Here is a 19,627-nt window from a genome sequence, read left to right as displayed (position 1 = left end):
AGCTGGAGGAATCAGGCTCCTGGACTTCAGACTATACTACAAAGCTACAGTAATCAAGACAGTATGGTACTGGCACAAAAATAGAAATATAGATCAATGAAACAGGGTAGAAAGCCCAGAGATAAACCCACGCACATATGGTCACCTTATCTTTGATAAAGGAGACAAGAATACACAATGGAGGGCTTCCCTGGTGGCGCAGTGGTTGAGAATCTGCCTGCTAATGCAGGGGACACGGGTTCGAGCCCTGGTCTGGGAAGATCCCACATGCCGCGGAGCAACTAGGCCCGTGAGCCACAACTACTGAGCCTGCGTGTCTGGAGCCTGTGCTCCGCAACAAGAGAGGCCGCGACAGTGAGAGGCCCGCGCACCGCGATGAAGAGTGGCCCCCGCTCGCCGTAACTAGAGGAAGCCCACGCACAGAAACGAAGACCCAACACAGCCATAAATAAATAAATAAATAAATAACTCTATCTAAAAAAAAAAAAAATCTTTGTCCAACTGTTGTACAAAATTAGTTTCATCTAAAGCATTCTTATCACAAATAAAAAAAATATTAAAAAAAAAAAAAAAAAGAATACACAATGGAGAAAAGACAGCCTCTTCAATAAGTGGTGCTGGAAAAACTGGACAGCTACATGTAAAAGAATGAAATTAGAACACTCCCTAACACCATACACAAAAATGAACTCAAAATGGATTAAAGACCTAAATGTAAGGCCAGACACTATTAAACTCTTAGAGGAAAACATAGGCAGAACACTCTATGACATATATCACAGCCAGATCCTTTTGACCCACCTCCTAGAGAAATGGAAATAAAAACAAAAATAAACAAATGGGACCTAATGAAACTTAAAAGCTTTTGCACAGCAAAGGAAACCATAAACAAGATGAAAAGACAGCCCTCAGAATGGGAGAAAATATTTGCAAATGAAGCAACTGACAAAGGATTAATCTCCAAAATTTATAAGCAGCTCATACAGCTCAATATCAAAAAAACAAACAACTCAATCCAAAAATGGGCAGAAGACCTAAATAGACATTTCTCCAAAGAAGATATACAGATTGCCAACAAACACATGGAAGGATGCGCAACGTCACTAATCATTAGAGAAATGCAAATCAAAACTACAATGAGGTATCACCTCACACCAGTTAGAATGGCCATCATCAAAAAATCTACAAACAATAAATGCTGGAGAGGGTGTGGAGAAAAGGCAACCCTCTTGCACTGTTGGTGGGAATGTAAATTGATACAGCCACTATGGAGAACAGTATGGAGGTTCCTTAAAAAACTAAAAATAGAACTACCATATGACCCAGCAATCCAACTACTGGGCATACACCCTGAGAAAACCATAATTCAAAAAGAGTCATGTACCACAATGTTCACTGCAGCTCTATTTACAATAGCCAGGACATGGAAGCAACCTAAGTGTCCATGGACAGATGAATGGATAAAGAAGATGTGACACATATATACAATGGAATATTACTCAGCCATAAAAAGAAATGAAACTGAGTTATTTGTAGTGAGGTGGATGGACCTAGAGTCTGTCATACAGAGTGAAGTAAGTCAGAAAGAGAAAAACAAATACCGTATGCTAACACATATATATGGAATCTAAAAAAAAAAAAAAGGTTCTGAAGAACCTAGGGGCAGGACAGGAATAAAGACGCAGACATAGAGGATGGACTTGAGGACATGGGGAGGGGGAAGGGAAAGCTGGGACGAAGTGAGAGAGTGGCATGGACATATATACACTACCAAATGTAAAGTAGATAGCTAGTGGGAAGCAGCCGCATAGCACAGGGAGATCAGCTCGGTGCTTTGTGACCACCTAGAGGGGTGGGATAGGGAGGGTAGGAGGGAGACGCAAGAGGGAAGGGAAATGGGGATATATGTATACGCATAGCTGATTCACTTTGTGATACAGCAGAAACTAACACACCATTGTAAAGCAATTATACTCCAATAAAGATGTTAAAAAAAAAATGCAGGTTGGTTTTAAAGCCTGGCACAAATAGATACTGAAGGATTGTGTTTTGTGATGTTAATGATAAAATCATATGCAAGATAACACTGATTTAGATAGAAGGTATTTGGATTTAAAAGTGAAAAAAATGTATGGACAGGAATTGACATTCTTTTTTTTTTTTTTTTTAAAGTACAAGCATATTTATTTATTTATTTATTTATTTTTATTTATGGCTGTGTTGGGTCTTCGTTTCTGTGCGAGGGCTTTCTCTATCTGCGGCAAGTGGGGGCCACTCCTCATCGCAGTGCACGGGCCTCTCACTATCGATCGCGGCCTCTCCCGTTACGGAGCACAGGCTCCAGACGCGCAGGCTCAGTAATTGTGGCTCACGGGCCCAGTCGCTCCGCGGCATGTGGGATCCTCCCAGACCAGGGCCCGAACCCGTGTCCCCTGCATTGGCAGGCAGACCCTCAACCACTGCGCCACCAGGGTAGCCCAGGAATTGACATTCTTAAAGCTGGTAGTTCAGAACAAGATACTTTTATATCTAGGGGTATGAGAATGTTAAAAATTGTTAACATTTAAAAACCTAATTTTTTCAACTCCAGACTTCACAAAATCTACAATGTATGCTAATGTCATTTACTAGCAATAATGAGTTTCTCTAAAGATCTGGATTTTTCTTGCTCTGATTATTAGTAAAACATTTCACTGCAACCCCTCATAAGTTTAATATTGGGTTGGCCAAAAAGTGCCTTCAGTTTTTAAGTAAAAATAAAAGACACATTTTTCATTTTCACCAAGAACTTTATTGAACAACGTATTCACCCTTTTGTTCCACTGCCTTCTGCCATTTTTCAGGCAACTTTGTAATTCCATCTTCCCAAAACTTTTTATCTTTTTGAGCAAAGAACTGTTCCAGGTGCCTTTTACAGTCTTCCAGGGAATTGCAATTTTTCCATTAAGAGAATTTTGTAAAGACTGAAATAAATGGAAATCCAAAGATGCAATGTCTGGTGAATACAGCGGTGAATCAGAACTTCCCAGCCAAGCTGTAACAGTTTTTGCCTGGTCATCAAAGAAACATACGGTCTTGCATTATCCTGATGGAAGATTATGTGTTTTCTGTTGACTTATTCTGGATGCTTTTCGTCAAGTGCTGCTTTCAGTTGGTCTAATTGGATGCAGTACTTGTTGGAATAATGGTTTGGTTTTCCTTAAGGAGCTCATAATAGAGGACTCCCTTCCAATCCCACCATGTACACAACATCACCTTCTTTGGATGAAGACCTGCCTTTGGTGTGATTGGTGGTGGTTCATTTCATTTCCCCCACAATCTCTTCCATTCCATATTATTGTACAGTATCCACTTTTCATTACCCGTCACAATTTGTTTTAAAAACAGAACGTTTTCATTGCATTTCAGTAGTGAATCACATGCAGAAATATGGTCAGGAAGGTTTTTTTCTCTTAACTTATGTGGAACCCAAACATCAAAGCGATGAACATAACCAAGCTGGTGCAAATGATTTTCAATGCTCTGGATATTTTGATTATGTCAGCTATCTCCCGTGTGGTATAACGTTGATTGTTCTCAATTAATATCTCTATTTGATTGCTATCAACTTCAACTGGTCTACCCGATCATGGAGCACTGTCCAGCAAGAAATCTCTAGCACAAAACTTTGCAGACCACTTTTGACATGCTTGATCAGTCACAGCACCTTCTCCATACACTGCACAAATCTTTTTTTGTGTTTCAGTTGCCTTTTTACCTTTCTTGAAAAAATAAAGCATAATATGCCAAAAATGTTGCTTTTTTTCTTCCATCTTCAATAATAAAATGGCTACACAAAAATTCACCAGTTTTGATAAGCTTTTTTTTAAGTGCACGCTGGTATGACAGCTGTCACATACAATCTAACAAAATTGTTTTGAATGAAGTTAAAGACAACTAAGTGCTACTAGAGCCATCTTACGGAAAAAAACCGAACGAACCTTTTGGCCAACCCAATACTTATGACTTCCTTCCAGCAAACCCCTTCCTCCCAGACCACACAGAAATCCCTCTAAGGAACACCATCCATCTTCTATAACTGCTCGAAGAACAATTATCATATTGACTTATCTTGGAGTATTATTTTATAAAGTCTCTTATTTTTCAGAAACAATTTTAAATATGAAAAGCATAAAATTGACATTACTTACATTGGTATAGTACTTTCTGATAAAGCATTTTCACATATATTACATAATTTGTTTCCCACAGCCTACTTGTGAAATAGACAGGTATTACCATTTCCATTTTATAGATAATAGCCTAAAATAAAAGAGAATAACTGACCTTCCCAAGGTCCTATGATGATCAGATAGCAGAAATGGAACTAAAAGCACTTCTTCAGGCTCCTGGTCCAGACCATATTTTACTCTACCATACTGTCTCCTTGGAGAGAAAATATGTATCAGTTAGCATTTGCTGTATAACAAACCACTCCATTAGTAGCACAAAGCAACTACCATTTATTTAGTGATGATTCTGTAGGTGAACAAGTTGGATCAGGCTCAGCTGGGTATTTCTTTTGTTCTCAGCTGGGCTCATTTATGCATCTTTGGTCAGCTTCTGGCCAGTTAGGCAACTTTGCTTCTGGATACTGTCTGGCTTCCAACTGGGGCAATGGAGACAACTGTATCACATGTTTCTTATCATTCAGCAGACTAGCCTGTGCTTGTTGACATGGGCTCAGGGTTTGAAGAGTGCAGAGGGAAAAACCCAATGAGCAAATGCTTTTTAAGCCTCTTTGTTCAGCATTTTTACAACTCTTCCCGCAGCCAAAACAAGTCCTATGTCTAATCTCAGTGTCATCATGGGAGAGTATTTCAAAAGGCCTGGATACATGGAGATATGAACAAATTGGGGTCATTACTGCATGTAATCACTATAAGCTAAATATAAAAGTACTGAAAATGACACTCGCTTTATCAGCTCTTCCTGTTGTAGTTGACGTAGCTTTTTAAATGTAGCTCTAATGCTTGAATCCACCCTATGGATTCTAGAGTGGAATAGGGAAAGTGATGAGCTACAAGAAGGGCCAAAAAAATTACATATAGTATGAGCCAATATATTCCTGCTTGTAATAATACCTAATGCTTATTGAGCATCTTACAGGTGCCAAGCACTAGGCTAATTCCATCTCAAATCTGTAAATAGTATAGTTTTAACTTTCAGATTATAAAATTAAGAGTAATCTAGTAATACATCACATAGATAGTGACTAGTAAGCTTGGATAAAAACATGGGCCTGATTCAAACTCCCATGCTCTTTCTAGTGCATCACACTGAAGCAGCTTTTTTAGGGATCCCATGGTTGTGGCTAACAGTCCAAGGCAGATTGACAAAGAGCTTCTACCATCCAGGATAATGTGTAAAACTCACAATATCCTTTTTCTAATGAAGAAGGTAGTGTGTACTTCTAATGTCCCATGAAGATGTTCTGATACAGAGTTTTAGTAGTAAATCACAACCATCTAGTAATTTGCAAAAAGGAAACCACCAAATTCTTGGAATAATTTTAGTTTCTAATGAGCAAGGCTAACTAATGTAGGGCTAGATGTTTTGTTTGGTATGGGGTCATGGATTTTATGAAAGTAAAATATAGATAGTCCAAGTTTCCTTATTAAAAGTGTTGGGGGGAGTGGGGGAAAAGGCAAGGAGAATGTGACAGAGAGAGAGAGAGAGGAAAAATAAGGAAAGGATGTCATAGTGATGAAGTCAAAGGAAATTAAACACTGTACAAATGTGCAGGAGTCCTTATTACCTAGTTTAACCTGGAGAAATTCTAGAATCATCAGATGCTCTCTCCATGTCCCATGCAGGCAAAAAGGTTTCTGGATATATGGGTCGCAAAAAATCCTAGGCATTTTTGGGTTTATATTTTTTTAAAATTGCTTTTTTGGTCCCATTTTAGCCCATTATGTCTCTTTTTTTCAAACCCCAAACTTATGAAAAGTGTGGTCAGGACCAAGGACAGATCCTGCATTGTCTTAGCCTTCCTGGAGTTTTTCTGAGCTTCCTTCTTTCTCCTGCTGCCCTGGTGAAACACTGAAGACCCATCCAGGAGTGTTTTGGTATTTTGTAGGAAAAAGGAAAGGATCCCATCTTCATGCAAGTCAGCTCCAGGGAGAAAGGAAGCTTCAGTGTGGAGAGAATAAGCTAAAAGGCCCCTTTCTTCCTCTGAGAGCTCTTTGTTAGAGGATCATCGCTATTGACAAGTATTAGAATCATCACTAGTACTATAGAGAATAATTGCTTTTTTCTTAGTGATTCTTAGCAATATGAGTCCAGAGACCATGTCTTATCTTAATTTTGAACACCCAGTATTGCATAGCACATAGGTGTTTAATAAATACCTTTTATTGTTAATCTGTGTCCATTCTCTTTTTCTTTTTTTAAATTGAGGTATAATTGACATATAACACTATATTAGTATCAGGTGTTCAACATAATGACTCAATATTTGTATACATTGTGAAGTGATCACCTGCAATAAATCTAATTACCACCCCTCACCATACATAGTTACAAGTATTTTTTTTCTTATGATGAGGACTTTTAAGATTTATTCCTTTAGCAACTTTCAAATATGCAGTACAGTATTATTGACTATAGTCATCATGCTGTACACAATATTCCTATGACGTGTTATTTTATAATTGGAAGTTTGTACCTTTTGACCCCCTTAGCCCATTTCACCCACCTCCCTCACCTCTGGCAACCACTAATCTGTTTTTTTAATTATTTGTTTGTTTCATTTGTTTGTTTCATTTTTAGATGCCACATATATGTGAGATCATATGGTGTCTTTCTCTGACTTATTTCACTTAGCATAATTCACTTAACATAATGCCCTCTATGTCCATCTTGGTTATTGCAAATGGTAAGATTCCATTCTTTTTATGGCTGAATAGTATTCCACTGTATATATATCATAACTTCTTTATCCATTCATCCATTGAGGGACACTTAGGTTGTTCCCATATCTTGGCTATTGTAAATAATGCTGCAATGAACATGAGGGTGCATATATCTTTTTGAATTAGTATTTTCATTTTCTTCAGATAAATACCCAGAAGTGAATTGCTAGATCATATGGTAGATCTGTTTTTAATTTCTTGAGGAACCTCCATACCGTTTTCCATAGTGGCTGTACCAATCTGCATTCCCACTAAGAGTGCACGAGGGATCCCTTTTTTCCACATTCTCACCAACACTTGCTATTTCTTGACTTTTTGATAATAGCCATTCTAACAGGTGTGAGGTGATATCTCATTGTGGTTTGATTTGCATTTCCCTGATGATTAAATGATTAGCATCTTTTCATGTGCCTGTTGGCCATCTTCTTTGGAAAAAATGTGCCTTCAGATCCTCTGCCCATTTTTAAATCAGTTTGCTTGGTTTTTGGCTATTGAGTTGTATGAGTTTTTATATATTTTGGATATTAACCCCTTATCAGATGTATAATTTGCAAACATTTTCTCCCATTCAGTAGATTGGCTTTTCATTTTGTCAATGATTTCCTTTGCTGTGCATAAGCTTTTTAGTTTGTTGTAGTCCTACTTGTTTATTTTGGCTTTTATTGCCTTTATTTTGGGAGTCAGATCCAAAAAATCATAGCCAAGATCAATGTCAAGGAGCTTATTGCTTATGTTTTCTTCTAGGAGTTTTGTGGTTATAGATCTTATATTCAAGTCTTTAATCCATTTTGAGTTAATTTTTGTGTATGGTGTAAGACAGCCTAGTTTTATTCTTTTGCATGTGGCTGTCCAGTTTTCCCAACACCATTTATTGAAGAAACTTCCCTTTTCCACAAGAAGAGAAAATTACAGGCCAGTATCCCTGATGAACACAGATGAAAGAATTCTCAACAAAATATTAGCAAACTGAATTCAACAATACATTAAGAGGATCGCATACTATCATTAAGTGGGATTTATTCCAGGGATGCAAGGATGCTTCAATATCCACAAATCAATCAACAGGATATACAACATTAATAAAATGAAGGATAAAAATCATATGATCATCTCAATAAATGCAGAAAAAGCATTTGACAAAATTCAACATCCATTTATGATTAAAAAAACTCTCAACAAAGTGAGTATAGATGCAACATACCTCAGTATAACCAGGGCCATATATGATAAGTACACAGCTAACATCATACTCAATAGTGAAAAGCTGAAAGCTTTTCCTCTAAGGTCAGGAACAAGACAAGGATGCCCACTTTGTGACTTTTATTTTACATAGTGTTGCAAGTCCTAGTCAGAGTAATTAAGCAAGAAAAAGAAAGAAAAGTCATCCAAATTGGAAAGGAAAAAGTAAAACTGTCACTATTTATGGATGACATGATTTTGCATATAGAAAACCCTAAAAACTCCACCAAAAAACTATTAGAACTAATAAATGAATTCAGTAAAGTTGCAGGATACAAAGTCAATATACAAAAATCTATTGCATTTCTATACACTAACAATGTACTATCAGAAAGAGAAATTAAGAAAACAATCCCATTTACAGTTGCATCAAAAAGAATAAAATACTTAGTAATAAATTTAACCAAGAAAGTGAAATACCTATACACTAAAAACTACACGACAGTGATGAAAGAAATTGAAGACAAAAGTAAATGGAAACGTATTCCTTGCTCACAGATTGAAAGAATTAGTATTATTAAAATGTCCATATTACCCACAGCCATGTACAGATTCAATGCAATCCCTATCAAAATTCCAACAATATTTTTCACAGCAATAAGCAATCCTAAAATTTGTATGAAACCACAAAAGACACCAATAGCCAAAGCAATCTTGAGAAAGAAGAGCAAAGCTGGAGGCATCATGCTCCCTGATTTCAAACTAAACTACAAAGCTATAGTAACCAAAACAGTATGGTATTGGCATAAAAACAGACACCTAGATCAATGGAACAGATTAGAGAGCCCATAAATAGGCTCCTGCACATATGGTCAATTAATTTACAACAAAGTAGGCAAGAATATATCATGCTGTTTCTTTTTTTGACCTTTTGAAATCTTCAATTAAATTTTGAGAAAAAAATGCTTTTGTATTTATAGTTTATTCAAAGCCCTCTTGTTTGTTTGTTTTTTAAAGATATTTTCAAGAGCAAGGGCTCTTTACTTAGTTATCCAAATATTAGATTCTTAAAGAGCACATAATGGGGAAGGAGACTATTTTTCCACTACGAGAATTCATAAAGCTAATGCAATTTATTTCTTTGTCTCTCTCTTCTATATCTTTTCCCATCCTGTGTCCTGGTGTTCATGTTGTTAGGGCATATTAAGACCATATGTATTCATAAGAAGTGTTGTGTCACTTCTGAGTGCTATATTTTAAGAAAGCTATTGATATATTGATTTGGATGTGGTGAGAGGATGTCCACAATGGAGAAGTGTCCAGAAACCATACCTTGTAACTGGTACTTTAAGCAACTAGTGATGTTGAACCTAGAGAAGAAAAAGACATGATAGGTGGTTTGGTAACTTGCAGAATTATCATATGAAAAGTTTATTTGGTGCAATACCTGGCCTACAACTAACACTAATACATAAAGGAACAAGAAATTCACTCTGGGTAACACCAGGACTCTAACACCAATGAGTGGCCATTACAAGGAGGAATATATTTGCTCAGTAGGTTAAAAATCATTACAATTGGTGATATTTAGCAATGGAATAATCTGAGTCCCATCCATGAGACCAGAATACACTGAGTCAAGTGAATGTACTTGGAAAAGGCAACTATATAGGAAGGTCTAAGAGGAAAGACGGTTCATGACTGCATAGCCAGAATGGAAAGACAATTTTTCTAGAAGTACTAAGGTACTTCTTCGACCTTATGTGCCTCAGGGAGAAATTCATTAGTGCTATCACAGGTTGTAATTCTGAATACATTTTCCAGATGTCACTTGGTTTTAAATAGTGGCTCTATAGGACTTTTACTAATGCAAATAATTAAGTAGACTTATGTTAAATGACTTGGGAACCCAGTATCCATTTATTCATTAATTCAGCAAATATATATTTATTGAGTACCTACGATGCCCCAAGCACCATTCTATGCTCTGGGGATAGAACAGTGAGCAAAAAGAAAAAAAATCCCTTCCTTTAAAGAGCTTATGTTTTAGTGATTGTCTAAATTTTACAAATAAATATGTAAAGAATTAATATGGATTCTAGCAAAAAATAATTTTCTCTTTTATATATGTTGATGTCTATCAAATTTGCCTTAAATCACTTCCTGAATAAAAAATTATATTTTTAAAATATACTTTAATAGAATAATCATAGCCATCAGTTATAATTTGTATCATCTTTAAATATATTGTATATATTTCAAAAATTAAATAGAAATATTTTCCTTTTCTAGAAATCTTTATACTTTTCTGGTGAAAGAGAATATATGGCTCATGTTCCACGCATTAACATATTTGAGATTTTTCTTATTCAGGAACTTGAATCTATGGTTACCATGTAATTCTGTACAAAATTCATTTCTTGGGTTACTAAACCATTATTTATGCTTTTTGGTGTCCATGTGGGTTATGAATATCAAAGGATTCAGTAAAATATACAGTCTTCAAAATTTAATATCACATTAAAAAAATCCCTGATGGTACAGTAACATCATGAAGTCATTTTAAATATTAGAGAAAGGATGTTAGAGGGGATCAGATCTACAGACCTATGTTGAGAAATGAAAACACTGAGGGAGAGTGATTTTCTAAGGCCCAGAGCCAGTCTTCTGGCCCGTGGGCCAGGGGTCCCTCTACCACTCCATACAGGTTCATTTTCTCTGCAATTTGAATAGGCTGTGGGCTTGGCTGAGGTTTGTTAAGAAGGCTGCGAACAGCCCATGCTGCTGTGCCTGATGTGAGTGTTCTTAGGGCACTGCTCCTACCCTTTCTGATCTGTCAAAGGCAGGATGTTTGCATGACCCCAACCAGCTGGCTCAAATTCCCAATTATACTTTGGTTCAGCTAAAGCTTAGCAGGCAGATGACTTTCTAGTTTTCAGTATTAGAATATGTACTACCTGAGGACCTTAGTTAATAAATAGTTGACTTTCTCAATTTTGTAAGGTATTGATATCACTTACACAATACTTTTTTTGAGCATTTACTGCGTACCAAGCAGTGTGTTAAATCCTTAACACATTTCAACTATTTGTCACAGCCTCTCAGGTGGATACTCTTATCATCCCCATTTTACAGAAGAAGAAACTAAAGGGAGGATATATACCATGCCAGAGGTTATAGGACTAGTTAGCACCAAGGGTGGAATCTGGCTCTTAACTACCATCTGACTTAAATTACCTTAATTTGGCAGCAGGGGCCACAGACCCAGAGAATTTAGATGATCTGTGCAGGGTTATAAGAGTCTGGTGGGGAATGGGGGTGAGTCACACTTTATAACCATTGCTGGTTATTTTATGATGCAGATGCTCTTAAAATGGTTCCTTCTGCCAGCCTAGGTGAGTTCTTAAACTTACATTCCTCATACAATTTTAAAACTCATTTACATACTTAGAGAAGTAGGTAGTTTTAAAAGATAATAAAGGTAGACATTTAAAATTTTCCTTTGACAAAGTTTCTCCATTTTTTTAATAGCTGTTTGATTTCTATGGCAAGGCTGAATTTTTTATACTTGTTGGTAGCAGTGCTATTATTCATAATGTGAAATCTTGGGAGCTCTCTGGTGTAGACTTGGTATTTTCATCTGCCTATTATGCTTGTTACATTGTATTATCCAAGTGAGAGTTAAAAAAAGTTTCTGACATTAAATGGTGATTCATCCTTTATCATCAAGGCAGATAGACCAGTTATTTCTGACAATGTAGTGAAGCTCATTTTGCTGCCTTTCTTTTTTAAAACTTTATTTTGTCCGACCTAACAATAATTTCACTGGAGGAGAAAAATTAAAATTGCCTCATTGACAATGTAGTGATACCAGTTTTTCCTTCATACAAATTAAACCAAGTAAAAATCTTAGTGACTTTCCAGGGGTCGGTTGTGCTTTTAGAAAAATGCCTAACAAGTTCTCAAGTTTTTGTTTTCAAGACAAATCTTTCTGTTCTGAAGCATTTAATTGTGTGCTTTTTTGAAGTGCAGTATGGATAAGAGAGGCCATTTAATGAAATTCAGAGTTAACTCATCTTTTTCTTCTTCCTTCTCTCTCCTCCAGCTCTTTCTCTTTGTTGTCTGGAACTTTGAGCTCTACATGATACCAATGGTTTTGTTGTTACTATTGACATGGAACTACTTCTTGATAATATCAGGGAAAGATAACAGGCAACGCGATACAGTAAGTCTCTACTTTCTTATTTGCATGTGTTTTTGTTCTTATTCCTAATCTCTCCAGCAAGATCAACATTGAATTCGGTTTTGCAAACCAGAAATTCTGTCTGTAAATACTCAAGTTTGGAGGAAAGTTTTATCAGTTCAAAACTAACAGCTCTTTGGTCCTAACACAATAGAAAGTATTCACCTATTTCTAGCATTACTCATTTTGGTAGGAACTAAAATTGAGAGCACACCAAAGAATGAGTTATGATTTTTAGGTATAAATCGGTTATTCCAAATGATTATTTCTTTTATGCTCCTTACTTGTTTTTATGTCTTAATGAATCCTGAGTTAAGACATAATATCACAAAATTATCTATGGTCAGACCAAACGAATGTATTTTATCTAAGACAGTTCTCTGTGGTCTGTCATTGGAGGGAAGGAAGACTTGATGGTTGTTGGCCTAGAAAAGTGCATAAGGTACCTTAATTCAGTGTTCATTCACTGAACAACAACAAATACCCTTCTCTGTGTCAGGGGTGTATTAGGATGCTGGCTCATGGATCAAGAGCTTTCACTTAACCTAAGGAAAGTTATATTGCACTCACTTGCCCTCTCCGGCATTTTTGAAAGTTTTTAGAATGTGTGAGACAACCTTTTCTCTCTCAAAGAGTTTTAGACTGAGAAGCAGAAGCTAGCCACATTATAATCACGTTTGTTATTCTCCCACCAGTCTTCATTCCCCTTAGGCTATCTCAGTCACTACACCCCTAGCAAACATACAGCTTGAAAAACTTTCCCATATGTAAATAAATGGGAGGGGAATGTCTTATCCACATAGAACATTTGCAATTTTATAATTCTGTAGACAGCTGTTGAGAATAATTTAAGGGTTTGTCAAACATAAGGATCTATTTGGTAGCTATTTGTCCACATCAGATTACACTGATTTTTTTTTTTTTTTTTTTTTTTTTGCCGTTAAGGGCCTCCGTTTGATTGATAATCAGGACTTTTGCCAACTATTGTGCCCATAATGACGCAGGAAACAGAGTTATTTGATCATAAGTTTAGCAGTATTATATAATACTTTGTTATAATAGCATCATAATGATTGCACAGACATACCTATGACATAAAAGAATATTCTTTTTAAATAACTCAAGCAAAATATACTTTAAATGGTTACACAAGCAAAATAGACTTCTTCAAAATAATTTTCTTTATCATCAAAATAAAAGAAAAATCCAGATGCACAACCACCAAGTACCAAGGCAAGGTTGCCAACAACACACCATGTTTATTTCCCTATGTTATTTGATATATTTCTGTCTCTCTCATGAGATTATAAATTTGAGGTAGGGAACTGTTCATCTTTGTACTTGCCACCGTCTCTAGCACGTGTTTTGCAAATTAGAGGTGTTCAAACATTTTTTTGTAAAGTTTATCAAACCAAACATGAGATCGCTATTACAGATTTTAATGGTTAGGCAGCATCAACAGACAAGACGTTGTTATTATTGGCAAGGACTTATGGATATATATTTAACTTGCACACTGAGAGACAAGCCCCAAATGCCATAAGCCTTGGTGTCATGGGGACTAATAGGTACTTTTGTCAATTAATCCAGGATGTTTTCTTTAAGAAGATAGGACTCTCTGAGACAAGTCCTTTTTGTCCCATTTATTTCCAGGAGGTTGTCGAGAGAGAAGAAAATCTACTTTTTTTTTTTTAATTTAACTTTATTTATTTATTTTTTATACAGCAGGTTCTTATTAGTTATCTATTTTATACATATTAGTGTATATGTGTCAATCCCAATCTCCCAATTCATCCCACGAAAATCTACTTTTCATTCAGTTGCCTTGAGACAAATCTGCAAATAAGAATGTTTGCAAAAAAGTGGTAATTTAGTTTCAGCTTCTTAATCCTATGAGGGGGCTTATCTTCAATATTTAGTCATTGGTTTGAGTATTCTTAGTAAAAAATTCTGAAACTATAGACTTTGCTTGTTATTTTCTTCAGGATATACCTGCCTTGGCTGGAAAGGTCCACTTTTAGAGGGAAAGTAATAATATATAATGTATCCCCTTGTACTTAAGATTCTCTGAGAATTTTTATAAGCCTATTGAAAAGTTAACATATTATGTAAATTTTTCTACTGCCCTTTTCCCCCCAAAATATAACTCTGATATAGTACTTACAAATCCTTCCTTGTGGGCATATCTCTGACTGAATCCCCCTTTTAGCCATGGACGATATTTTATTCCCCAACACAGGCCACTGTGAAACATGCTACAGTCTAACTTTCATGGAATGCCAACTACACTCCATAACTCCCCGTGCTTGCCTTTTATTTGCCCAAAACACACATATCCACATATTCTGTTCTTTCCAGGCACCAGAGCAGCAATCACAACGCTTCATTCAGCTTCTCATTCACTGGCTCAGCTGAGACCTTACGTAACTCTTAAATCCAATTTGTCTAATTATGTGTTTTCTGCCATACCCAGCTGTGCATTTGAACTGGTTGCTCCTTTTGAAAAGAAACCTGGGTTATACTTTGCTGGTTACAGATTGCACACACACACATATTCACAAGCACATATATGTAAATTAAGCGACAGTGTTTGTAGGGGTTGCTATGCTGTGCCTGACTACTTATCTGCTGCGTAGTGGATAGCCCCGGAAGAATGGTACTTTGCCCTAAGTCCTTACTGGTATCCCCAAAACAATGCAGAATTTTTCAGCATGTGTGAAAACTTTAGGGAATCTCTGAAGTGCATGAATCACACCATTGGCTGATTCCAAATCAGGAAACTTTGTTTCAGGAAAAGCAGGGGGCGGGGGAGGGTGGTGGATATTCTGTCGCACACAAAAAATCATCTGTACATTATTCAGCTGAGAAAGTTCAATTAGGATGAAAATTATAAAAGGAAAACAAATCAAAATAAACTTCAGGTTTGTGTAGCAAAAGAGAAAAGAAAATAATATTTCCATGACATAAGAAGTTGTAAGAGAAAAGGAAAAAAATACTGTGAAAGATAAAAAGTACATAGTTCGGTAAAAATTCTGTCTTCAAAATATTGGTGGATAGTTGAGATTAATACTAAAATAGGAAAGGATTTCTTTGTCTGTTTATTGTTTATTAAGGAGACCATTTCCTTTTTGGAGACTTAAAGATCACAGGAACTGAAACCCCCTACCTTTTCCCCACCATGGTGCCTGTTCTAGTTTAATGGAAAAAATGAGATGTAATCCTTGCCAAGTAAGTTTTGCTGCATATCATGAGCTGAACCCGTTGAGGACAGAATAAGGAAACAGCCGTTCCTGAGTCTAATGCTGTAGACTTAGAGATGCACATGAGAAAGAGGTGTGGTTAGCAATGGTATTTCACCTCTGCTGTTTCTCAGTCAGACTTGTTAAAAATAAGCAATTCTAGATATAAATCTATCTCTACTTGGACCATGACATTAAAATTTATAGCATAAGAATTGTTAGACTTTTCCAGAGAAAACTGTTTAATACAAACTTCATTCAGAAATGTCTGTGGCATGAATGTCATACTTCTCTTGGTTTAAGCCATCACTCCAGAACCAGGGGAAAATCACCCCTGCACTGCCCATTGGGCTTGTACCAACTATCCACATTACAGTTACTATAAACTGAGATTTTGTAAGAGTAGATGCCAGGAAGTGATCTTTACTTTGGAGTTAAAAATTTTCGAATCCTCATTACACCCTGGGCACTGTGTTAAGCACTTTCTTTTATCATGTCATTTAGTTTTCCCCCAGGAGAGAGAAGATGATTGTGTCAGCCCAGCCCATGTGTTGGGGCCTCCTAAATCAGGTGACCGCCTATTCTCTTCTCTGTGACAAGGAAGGGAACATATATGGAAGAAGCATGGCTACAAGAGCCCTTCCTTGGGAGAGGGGAAATCAAATCTCAGAGGATGAAAGAAACAGGTTGGCCAAAGAAACCAGAGCTCTATTATACTCTCACTGAGACAGGTATCATCATTCCTACTTCACATACAGGGAAACAGGGTAGAGAGGTTAAATAGTTCCAAAGGCACACAGTTAGTTAGAACGTGGCAGAGTGGGTGTTAGGATCTGTCAGTCTTTCTGAAATTTGCACTCCTTATCACACCTCGCAACTACATTTCCTCTTGAGGCTATATTTTGGTCCATCCCAGGTCTCCCTGGGTACCTTTTGAGCACATTTCTCCTTTAAGCTTCAGAATGGTCAGTAGTACTAACTCTATCTTTAAGCAAACAGATTGTTGGAAAACCCTCATTTTCCCCACTCCACCCCCATGTCCTCCTCACCTCTCATTCAGGAAAATGGAGCAACTTGAATGTATCAGGTATCCTGCTAAGCCTTTTAGAGACATGGTCTCCTTTAATTCTTCTAATAATTTTTTTAATTATTATTATTATTTTTAACATCTTTATTGGAGTATAATTGCTTTACAATGGTGTGTTAGTTTCTGCTTTACTTCATAATAATTATATCTAGTAAATGATTCTAAATGGTTTTATCCTCATTTTACAAAAGAGGAAATTCAGAATCAAAGAGAATGATGAATAACAAACTCCACAGAGTAAGTGGGGCGCAAACCCAGCTCTGCCCTGTTCTGAAGCCTCAGGGTATTTCTGTGGTACACGTTTGGGCATGCCTTTACCAAGGGATCCACTTTCTAAGTGTTTGGAGCCTTACCTGGAATCCCAGGTATCCCCAGATTCCTTCCTGTGAGGTACCTGGTGACCTCTCAAGAATGGGTACTGATCACCTGTTTGATCCCAGGTGACCCCGTTCATTTCAAAAAACATTCATGACCGGGAGGACTACCTTCCATCCACCCAGGTGAGCATGGAAGAGGAAATTAAAGCTAAAAATCCTTCACATTAGTGAAGAAAATCTTTGAATATCTTTGACATTCAAAAATTCTTCAAGCAGTGCTTTTTAATTACATTTTAAAAGAGCATTCATTTTTACTGTCATGATATGCCTCCCACTTAACAATCTTAGTTGCCTAATCAATGGAGTCATTAAAAGACTGAAGAGTAGGCTAGATCAATGAAATCATTCTCTGACTCATGATCTCACTGTGATACAAATTGAGCCCAAATCTGTCTGCTAAAATATTTTAGGAAATACTGAAATGTTTTGTTAGTTCCCTCACATGGCAAAGCCCTCCATGCTTCTTTTCCCCTTTAGAATAGCACTGACTACATTTGTTGTTGTTGGGACTATTCCACTTAGGCCCAGAACATTGATGTCTAGAAATAAAGCTTGTAAGGAGAGAATTTCCTTTGCCACCATAAATGCTGTTGATTGGACAACTTAGGATCATCTGCCAAAGAAACATCTGTTTGTTTGACCTGATTTCCTGTAAATCAAACTCATTTATTATTTTCTCAGCCAGTACTCTCAGTTCCAAAGAAGTCCTCCTGGTGGAATGGAATATTTGAATAAGTAGACTATTGAATAAGTGAAATATTCCTAACAGGATCTGAAAAGACTGGCCAAAGCTGAGCTGAGAGGGGCGGACTCCATACGAAAAGCACTTTTGGTGCGTGGTCAGACTCTTGGCATTTCAATAAGGGCTTTATCATTCACAGAAAGTAGCATAGATCAGAGCCTCCTGAGTTTGCTTCTCAGTACCAGAAAAGACCACGTACTTGCTCTTAACAGAAGCAGCACTGAGTCATACAGCCTGTAAACACATCTAAAAATTGATGATCACTCTTTTCTTTTTCCTGCTTATTTCAACAAATTTTCTCAAATTTTTAAGAAGGTCACCAGCTTGCAAAAATGTGAGGAGGACCATGAAAAGAACCAGACCTTTATTTTTCCAACACAGTCACAAGCATAAAGAGGTAGAAACCAACAGCCAATCAGATGTCGGTAGAAAATTTCATCCCTTGTGACCCTCTCAAATCTGTTCAACCACTTAGATGTACCAGATTATCACTCAGTCTAAAGACTGGTGCCCTGTACACTGATGACCATCACCTCGTCAGGCTCTGGACATCCCCCAACAGGATTTCCACATTTTTTCCACTCTTCTCAAATGCCCCACTCCCACCACCATGCTACATTCCCTCTCTCTCAGGTGACCAAGGCCTTCTGCGTTGCAAATTTTCCTCGAGCTCCAACCCCTGAAGCCCTCTGAATTTGTTCCCAGTTTAGGGTTGCCAGATTTAGCAAGGAAAAATACAGATGCCCAGTTAAATTGGGATTTCAGATAAACAACAGGAGATATTTATATAAAAATAATATTCAGTATTTATCTAAATTCCAATTTAACTGGATGTCTTGTATTTTTCTGGCAACTTTCCCCAAAATCACAGCTTGTATTCTTACCTCAAGACTTGTAGGAAGGTGATAGTTCTGAAACAAAATGCTGATTTTTTTCCCTCTGCTACTTTTGTCTTTCCATAATATCTTTGAGCATGGCATAGAAGATTCCTCATGTGTATGTCCCACCCAAACCATATAGCTTCAGCTTTATCTCCCCTGTATTCCAGCAGGATTGTTTGTTTGTGTGTTTTTTGGTTTTGAGAATGGAATGTTTAATGAGCAAAAGGTGGAGATAGTGGGCAGAAGGGAGGAGGCACAGAAATGAAGCAGACAGTGCCCCATTCTCTTTTGTCATCTCTTTCACCCAGAAAGCAATCATTCACCACTTGGGAGAGCAGGAAAACAAAGCTCAGAGAGCTTATGCCACTTGCAAAGGCTCACACAGCACGGTGGGACCGGAACCCACTTCCAACTGGTTCCCAGGCCTGTGTTCTCTGCCTCTCCTCCAATGCACCCATTCCACAGGCCCAGGGTGGGCAAAGACTTGGTCCACATAACACAACAGAAAGCAAAGGAAGGAAGGAATGATGCTTCTCTCTTTGTATAGTTGGGGAAACTGAGGTCTAGGATAAGGCAGTAACCTCTGCACTGGCAGTGAGTTTGTGTGGGTGGTGCTGTGTGGGACAGACGTGGTGGCCCAGGGAAGGGCAGTGCAGGCCTGGTCTTGAACTTAGTGGAGGTGCTCGTGCTGCGCCTGGAAGCCGCATGGGCACCAGAACAGATGTGCAGCGCGCCATCCGGCACGATGTGTGGCACTGTGCCAGGACAGGTGGCTGGAGCGCTTGAAGTCCTTGCTGCAGGAGCCAAACATCGAAGGGGCTGAGCTCAGAAGGCCCGCCCACGAAGAGGTGGGCACACTCCCTTGCGAGGGCCTGGCTCTCCTGGGGCACCTTGCTCTGGGATGAGCTCCAGGGCTCCTCCTCCAG

The 19,627-nt window shown here is 37.6% G+C and overlaps 1 protein-coding gene across 13 annotated transcripts in view; it reads left to right on the top strand.

Moving 5' to 3' along the window:
• The window catches only part of MCTP1 (multiple C2 and transmembrane domain containing 1), a 560,962-nt gene that overhangs the window by 451,760 nt on the left and 89,575 nt on the right, over positions 1-19,627 (top strand). For all 13 annotated transcript variants that reach the window (XM_057541264.1, XM_057541263.1, XM_028162670.2 and 10 more), the window contains one exon: positions 12,238-12,357. In XM_057541264.1, the coding sequence (XP_057397247.1) occupies positions 12,238-12,357 (120 nt within the window). The remainder of the gene's footprint in view (positions 1-12,237; positions 12,358-19,627) is intronic.

The sequence above is a fragment of the Balaenoptera acutorostrata genome, chromosome 2 (genome assembly GCF_949987535.1).
Source record: "Balaenoptera acutorostrata chromosome 2, mBalAcu1.1, whole genome shotgun sequence".
Taxonomy (NCBI): domain Eukaryota; kingdom Metazoa; phylum Chordata; class Mammalia; order Artiodactyla; family Balaenopteridae; genus Balaenoptera; species Balaenoptera acutorostrata.
The sequence above is the reverse complement of the archived record's forward strand: the minus strand, read 5'-3'. Positions and strand labels throughout refer to the sequence as shown.